This window comes from Lupinus angustifolius, chromosome LG16 (assembly GCF_001865875.1).
Source record: "Lupinus angustifolius cultivar Tanjil chromosome LG16, LupAngTanjil_v1.0, whole genome shotgun sequence".
NCBI lineage: Eukaryota > Viridiplantae > Streptophyta > Magnoliopsida > Fabales > Fabaceae > Lupinus > Lupinus angustifolius.
Genome location: NC_032024.1, coordinates 16332456 through 16339920, shown reverse-complemented (window position 1 = coordinate 16339920; position 7465 = coordinate 16332456). Strand labels below are relative to the sequence as shown.

The 7465-nt window shown below is 37.4% G+C and overlaps 2 protein-coding genes across 3 annotated transcripts in view; one reads left to right on the top strand and one right to left on the bottom strand.

Annotated features, from left to right (window-relative positions):
• The window catches only part of LOC109329374, a 2126-nt gene extending 1098 nt beyond the window's left edge, over positions 1 to 1028 (bottom strand). The window contains exon 1 of the mRNA XM_019563041.1: positions 44 to 1028. Within this exon, the coding sequence (XP_019418586.1) occupies positions 44 to 1028 (985 nt within the window). The remainder of the gene's footprint in view (positions 1 to 43) is intronic.
• LOC109330403 lies at positions 1773 to 7149 on the top strand. 2 transcript variants are annotated; one of them, XM_019564605.1, is made up of 7 exons: positions 1773 to 2126; positions 2657 to 3404; positions 3923 to 4559; positions 4714 to 4814; positions 4906 to 4995; positions 5079 to 5206; positions 6697 to 7149. In XM_019564605.1, the coding sequence occupies exons 2-7, from the start codon at positions 2745 to 2747 to the stop codon at positions 6839 to 6841; spliced, it is 1761 nt and encodes a 586-aa protein (XP_019420150.1). In that variant the 5' UTR covers positions 1773 to 2126; positions 2657 to 2744; the 3' UTR covers positions 6842 to 7149. The 2 variants fall into 2 exon arrangements, with proteins under 2 accessions (XP_019420150.1, XP_019420151.1); XM_019564606.1 differs by lacking the exon at positions 1773 to 2126 and having other exon boundaries at positions 2482 to 3404.

The following is a 7465-nucleotide window of genomic DNA, read 5'->3' as shown; positions in this document are numbered from 1 at the left end:
GAGCATCCTGTGTCAAGGTACCAAAATTCAGCTTTCTCATCACTTGCTTGATCCTTTCTGGTAGTGGCCATCAATAAGCAATACTCTTCATCTGATTCTTGATTGTTATGAGCCAAACCAGCTTCCTCCTCTCTACTGCTTGTCCATCTGTTCATTTTGCATTCAGAAGCAAAATGACCATAATTCCTGCACTTGTAGCATTGCAGTTTCTTTTTGTCAAATTTCTTTCTACCATTTGCATTTTTGGTAGACCCTTTTGAGTCAATTTCCTTTCCTGATTTCCACTGGATATCAGGTTTTCTTCCAGAGAGTCCTTGCTCACTTGACCTCCACTTGTTATTGCCTTTCTTGCTCCACTGGCTATGAGGTTTCTTGGTGAATCTGGCTTGCAATGCTTGATCACCAATTTTCTCTGGATTTCTTTCCTTCAATCTCAACTCATGAGATTCCAGAGATGCTTGTAGCTCCTCAATCTTGAGTTCTTCCAGATTCTTGGACTCCTCAATTGCAACAACAATGTGGTCATATTTGCAAGTGAGTGTTCTAAGCACCTTCTCTACTGGGCTCTTCTCCTTCAATACTTTGCCACATGACCTCATTTGATTAGAAAGAGCCAAAATCTTGGTCATGTACTCAGCTACTGAATCACCATCCTCCATTTGCAGGAGCTTATATTGCCTTCTGAGCTGCTGCAACTTGACCTTCTTGATTTTGGCCATTCCTTCATAGCTCTTCTCTAGACAGTCCCAAGCTTGTTTTGTAGTTTTAGCACCATTGATTTTCTCATAGTTGGCTCCATCAACACATTGATGCAGAAGAAAAAGAGCTTTACAATCTCTCTTTTTGGCTTCTTTGTAGATTGCCCTCTGAGCTTCAGTGGCCCCTTCCCCAATCTCTTGATAACCATGTTGGACTACTTCAAACACTTCTTGAAATCCAAAAATAGCTTTCATTTGATTCCTCCATCGATCATAATTCTTGCCATCCAAGATGGGAAGTGTCAATGAGAATACTCCATTGTTTGTCATCATTGCTACCCCTTACTTCTGTTGATCACGTAGAAACTCACACAGATCTCCTAAGAAGATTCACACAGAATCTACACTCACAAAGCTGTTGATACCACTGTTACAACAAGGTAGATTGCAATAGAAAGGAAAATAGTGAAAACAGAACAGAGGAAGGAAGAAGTAGAAGAAATTAAGATGATTAAGGAAGAAGAAATTAGAGTAGGCAATGTATTCACTTAAGAGTAATATGTAGAGAAGAAATTATTCAATTCAATACAATGCATGAGCTTTTCTATTTATAGCAAGTCTTAACTAACTAACTCACTAAAAGTAGTAAGTTAGCTACAACTAACAAAGCTGAATTATACACTTTCAACAAAACTAATATCCACATGAAAATTTTCATATTTTTCACAATGACAAATTCTGAATACAAACCTTAATAGTTATTTGCAACACCATTAATCATTTCAATAGTTATATATTACAAATAATAATATTTGTATATATAAATTTGTTATAAAATATATAAACTTAATTAGTAAATTAATGGTTGAATCACTATATTTTACTCTTATTGGTATGATAATTGATACAATATTAATATAAAATATAAAATATGTATGTATTTATAATGTAGGTATTTTTATACTATCACTGTATTATTAACTTTTCACATTTATTATTAACTTTTAAATATAAATAATAGAAATGAATAAGTTAATATAAAAATAGTAAAATAAATAGTTTTAAAAAACACATCAACTTTAACGCATGCACTATCATGATGTGTATTCCAAATATGAGTTTGTGAAGAAGAATCAGCAACGGTTGAACTTGAACCCCACTTGGCTTCTGTTACAATCACTCATCTCCGTTTTCTTCGGCTTTCTCTCTCTCTTTCTCTGTCGCATCTTCCAATACGACGTCGCACAGAACAAAGAAAAAGTCATCTTCGCTTACTCTCATTCCACGAACCGTACACGACACAATTCCTTCAAATTGAAGAGGAAAAAACGAATACGCAACTATTCTCTGTTTTCATCAAACCCTAATTCATATTGCTTCAAATTAAGGACGTATCAATTGTAGAAATTGAAAAAAATTGTATCAGTGGTGAGGTTTTTACCTGATTCACTCCTTCATGTTCTCAATTTTACGTAATCTTTGGGTTTTATTTGCTTTCAATTATTTGCTAGATTTTGATCGTTATTCGTTAAAAAAAAATAAAGAATCTTGAATTTCGTGTCTTTTGATTTTGAGTGTAATTCAAATTGCAATCAGAAATTCAGAATTCAATAAATGCCGCAAACAATGCTTATAGCCCGTTTAATTACAAAAAACGGTAGGATGCTCTCGCCTAGTCGGTTCTAGGAGGGTAGATGTACGCATCCTTGTCCTGGCAAGCAAAGTGCTTGTTTCCGAGATTTGAACCAATGACCATCAAGTCGCAAGGAAAGCAATCATACGGTTATGCCGAGACTCACTCTCGTAACCAATTTAATTGAATTAAAATAATTGATTTCTGTACTGAAATCTGTTTTTACCGGAGAAGCAGACTGTTAGGTTAATTTGGAAATGGTATCATTTGGTTTTATGATATTATGGATCTGATTACGGGTGTTTTTTCTATAATCCTGTTGCAGCGGAAACAATAATGCAATCATGAGGGTTTTCCAATTGCAGTAGTTGAAGAGGCACAAGGGAATCAGGTTGTAATATAACAAGCGTTTAATGGAAGATTTAGGTGGTACCCATTTTGACAGTATCAGCAATGCTGTTAGGAGGAAGAGGAGCCAAACTTCACGCAGGCCTGTTTTGCTGCCTGTTTCTGAAGGTCATGATCTGTCTCCCTTGTCATCAACGCCGCCTTCAGAAGAAGTTGGCAAGGCTTCTAGTGATGAGAATGCTGGTTATGATACTAGTTTCAAGAGAAAAGAATTCAATCATAGCCATCGTGTTTCTCAGGCATCATCTGTTATTGGAGTTGAAGATGATATGTCCCATAGAAAGCGTAAAAAGGATGGAGGATCTCATGTGTTTTATAATGATGAGCCTGGACGGAGTGGTTTACATAATAGACGCGCTAGTGAAGGCGTTCTTGCTCCAGCTAACTGGAAAGGTTCTAGCAAATCGAGGGATAACTTCGATTCAGAAGCAAAAAATGCAGATATGTATGGCGGAAGGAATCCTGAGGATGTGAGTTTGGGGCAACTTGGTGTTTCTCAGGATGGATCCGGGAATGAGAACAAGGTTAAAAAGGTTAAACTGAAGGTTGGAGGTGTGACACGTACCATTCAAGCCAACTCAGCATCTAATAGTGCTTCAGGAAGTGCATCTACTATCAAGAGCTCCCGATCATCAGATGCCTCTAGGTCACGCCAAAAGCAACAGGTATTTCGCTTGTCGATATAAAGTAGCTTTCATCAGAATTTAATACATCATCTTAATCCTTAACATGTAGTTATATAGCGTTAGCTTATGGGATGTAAAGCCATTCAAGTGCTGCCTCCTGAAAGCTTAAGACTTTAGGAGACTTGATGGTTGGCGTGTTAGTAGCGCCTCTATGACCGAGCTGTAAGGAATATGTTCTTTGTCACTCACATTATTCATAATTAAATTAAATTTCAATCTAAAGTAAAACAGGCCTGTGCATTTTCCATGTTTCAAGCCCAGAGGGCTCTCACATGAGGAGGCTTGCTAAATATTTTAAAATCTATCCTAGTGCTTTCACCCTAAATCTCAGGTGGTGCTTGAGGTATATCATACCTGAATTGACTGCAAGGATGATACAGACTATATATTGAAGAATATCTCTGGTCTTCGTTGCTTATCTATAAATAAAATATTTCCTCTTTTTTTTAAGTTATAGAACCCCATTTGGCTGCTCCCGTCAAATTGTTTTGTTGCAGAGTAATTCAGATGATAATCATTCTCCTTCTGATAAGAGGCGTAAACTGCAAGGCCTTCCTTGGAAGGATTTTGCAAGGGATGGTTTTGGTGTTGGGAAGGAGGAGTCATCGATGGGGAGGACATCTGGAAAGAATACATTTGGTAAGCAAGGAGACAAATCTGAACCAGCTCGTAAGAGCAAGCGAGTACCAAAGAGGCGTGTGCTTGATGGGGAACTCAGTGATGATGGCAATGAGGATGATGAGATTCGGTACTTGGAAAAGCTGAAAACATCAAAAGTTGCTGTGGTGTATAGAGATGAAGAAGAATTAAGCAAGAAACATCGGAAACTCTCTAGTGTCTTGAGTACAGAAAATGCTGTCTTTTCAGGGTCAAGCAAAAATGGTAAGAAAAAGTCTAGAACTGATAGAGTCGATGAGGATACTGATTATGAGGATGAAGAAGAATCAGTATCTGATGGTGAACTTGAAGATAAGAAAAAGAAAAAACAGAGGAAGGAATCTGTTGAAGTATTGATGGACAGTAAGAGGGAAATGACTCTTACTACGCGTCAACGGGCCCTTCAGTCTGGCAAAGATGCTTCCGGTACAAGTTTAATTGAGTTTCCCAATGGATTACCACCTGCCCCTTCTAGAAGTGAGCATTTATCTGTACTTTATCTTCTGTTTTCCATTTCATGATAGATTCATGACCATGTTGCTTAATTTCATAAAATAATATTACTGTTATAGATTTCATACTGAGTTGCAAACTATGTTGCTTATTATGTAACATTATATATTAACTACAGAGCAAAAGGAGAAGCTTTCAGAAGTGGAGCAGCAACTGAAGAAAGCTGAGGCTGCCCAGAGGCGTAGAATTCAAGTTGAGAAGGCTGCCAGGGAATCTGAGGTTTGTTATTGTTCTCTCGAAGTTGCAGTTTTCTTTCTCATTACGTTTGATTTTACTCTGAGAAGCAAGTCCATTTGAATTCATTTTGTAGGCTGAAGCTATCAGAAAAATACTTGGTCAAGACTCCAGTAGGAAGAAGAGAGAAGATAAAATCAAGAAGCGCCAAGAAGAACTGGCACAGGTTTTGCAGTGTTAAATGAATTTCCCATTTTGTGTATTAATTTTTTGCACAGCTTTCAGTTTTTATTGAATTATTCTGTGCAGGAGAAGGCAGCCAATGCACAAAGGCTTCCACCAAACACCATCAGATACGTGTATGGTCCTAATGGGACAACTGTGACCTTTCCTGAGGAAATGGGGATCCCTAGCATATTGAACTCCAAACCCATTAGGTATTGTGCTGTTTTTATTTGACGCATACCTGTTACACTTTCTTCCTGATAACTTGTGAAGACATGTGTGGCAAATATGATGAAATGTTCATACCAAGAGGGCGCAAGGGATAAACCAGGGAATGAGGTGAAAATTAGTGTCTTAGCTTCACTGTGTTTTGTCCCTTTATTAAGTAAAGTGAGTGTTTGCTTCACATGCTGATCTTACAGCTATACAAAAGATGGAGTAGTTTTCAAGAATACTAACAACAAAAGCATTAGACTGGTATATACATCTAACACTCAAGCTGGAACATATATATCATATGATCCAAGCTTGTTATATATGTAGCCGATTCTGGGCCCTTTAAAGTATATAGTGCTTATGTCAACAAGCTGGTCATTTGAGCTGACAAAGGATGTATGACAATTCACCTAAAATGTTATGCTCTCTTATAAAATCAGAATCAGTATGTGTCTGGTTCTTTCATAGAAGACAGGGGTAGAGGCAATATTTAGTGCAATCTGATTATCATAGAGAAGTAGGTGTGTGTTGTGAGTGACAGCGTGTGACAGCATGTGTGGAGGAGATTCCTCTGTGAGCTTTATGGATCTTTACACCAGACATTTCTTGATGTTCTGGGGCTTCTACATGCCGAGAAGTCTAAAGAAAGGTGATTTGGTATGAGTCAACCACGTGAAACACAACAGGTAGTTTCTCCCGGTAAGGGTGATTTTGGGTACTCTTGGCATTTGGCCAAGCAGTTGAGGAGGTAGGTTTAGCTTCCTCAAGGTTTGATGATGGAGGGACGGGGTTTCTGCCCTCTTATTAATTATGTAACGTGAAGGCTTGCTTTACAAGCCTCCTGTTACATATTGGTACAAAGTAAGTTTAGATTAGGGGAAGACATATTCTCACGCAAGGTTAGGGTCTTCGAACTTACGTATTGCCTACCAACAGAAAAACCTAGAATCGAACCCAAGCTACAGCAATTGTTGGCCAAGTGTTAGCTGTTTAGCAAAAAAAAAAGAAGAGAATTGAAATCTGACTGTTTACCTTTGGTTTTCTTCCCTGTTTCCATGATTTTGACAACATTGGCCAGAAGTTAGATTCTCGTGCACATGAGGTATCAGGCTTTTCAAATTTGGCTTATAGGATCTGATAGACTGTCTTCCTGAGAATTCTTTTACGATATGTTTGGCAAATAAAATAATGAGGGAAAATAAAGGACGACCTGATGTACGAGGCTCTCAACTAGTGGGATTTGGGGAGGGTACATGTTCGCAGTCTCGTAAGCGAAGAGGTTATTTCAAGGAAAATGAGTAATGAAAATTTATTTAAAAAATATATGATGTTCAGTGTTTGCCTTTGGTATTTTCTGTTTCCCTGATATTGACAAGAATAAAAAATGAACATTATCAGAAGTGAGAAACTATGCTGTAAATCTGTTCTACAAACGCATCACAACTTTCTTTCTCTGCTAATGATATATCATCCGGTATTGTTTCAGTTATCCTCCACCTCGGGAGAAATGTGCCGGTCCATCGTGCACCAATCCATATAAGTATCGGGATTCAAAATCAAAGCTTCCTCTTTGCAGTCTCCAATGCTACAAAGCTGTCCAGGTGAAGGTAGGAGCTGAAACTACATCTTGATGTTGTGAATGGTCTTCTCTATCACTGGCTTATGCCAGTTATAAGGAACCCTTGATGCTTTTTGTGTTTGGTTTTGGCAGAAAGCTCATTATTTAGGATTGTTCATTTGCTCTATTTTATCTATATGTTGGAAGTGGATACCTCATGTACACACACTGTTTTGTTCTGTTCTGTTCTGTTCTCTGGCCTTTTCTAGGTAGCAATTCTAAGAGAAGTCATTTTTATTAACATTTACAATTTTGGAAATACAAACCATCATTGTATCATACATTAATAAATGCTAAAATAAACTTACTCCTCTAACTTTATTTAATATTTCAATTTGGTTCCTTATATAATTATCAGTTTGAGTAGGTCCTCTAAGTTATAGATTTGGTCTATATAGTCCTTTCCCTTATCAATTTTATATTGATGTTAGATCTCATCATTAATCTGTTGAAATCTGGGTTTTTATTTGTTGGAATTTTCTTTATTCTTCCCCATTCCTTTCTGAAAGTCTATAACTACTCAAAGAACCACCATAACAGCCAAACCTTCAACAACAAAAATTGCTATGCAAAAACAGATTTAGAAGCATCCAAAACCACTGTACCACCACATGGTGGCCAAATTGGTCAATTTTGA

Coding starts and splice junctions, on each gene's coding strand:
- LOC109330403 (XM_019564605.1), top strand. CDS start 2,745: ATGGAAGATTTAGGTGGTACCCATTTTGACAGTATCAGCAATGCTGTT. Junction 3,405..3,922: donor GGTCACGCCAAAAGCAACAG/GTATTTCGCTTG, acceptor GTTTTGTTGCAG/AGTAATTCAGATGATAATCA. Junction 5,207..6,696: donor TTGAACTCCAAACCCATTAG/GTATTGTGCTGT, acceptor GTATTGTTTCAG/TTATCCTCCACCTCGGGAGA.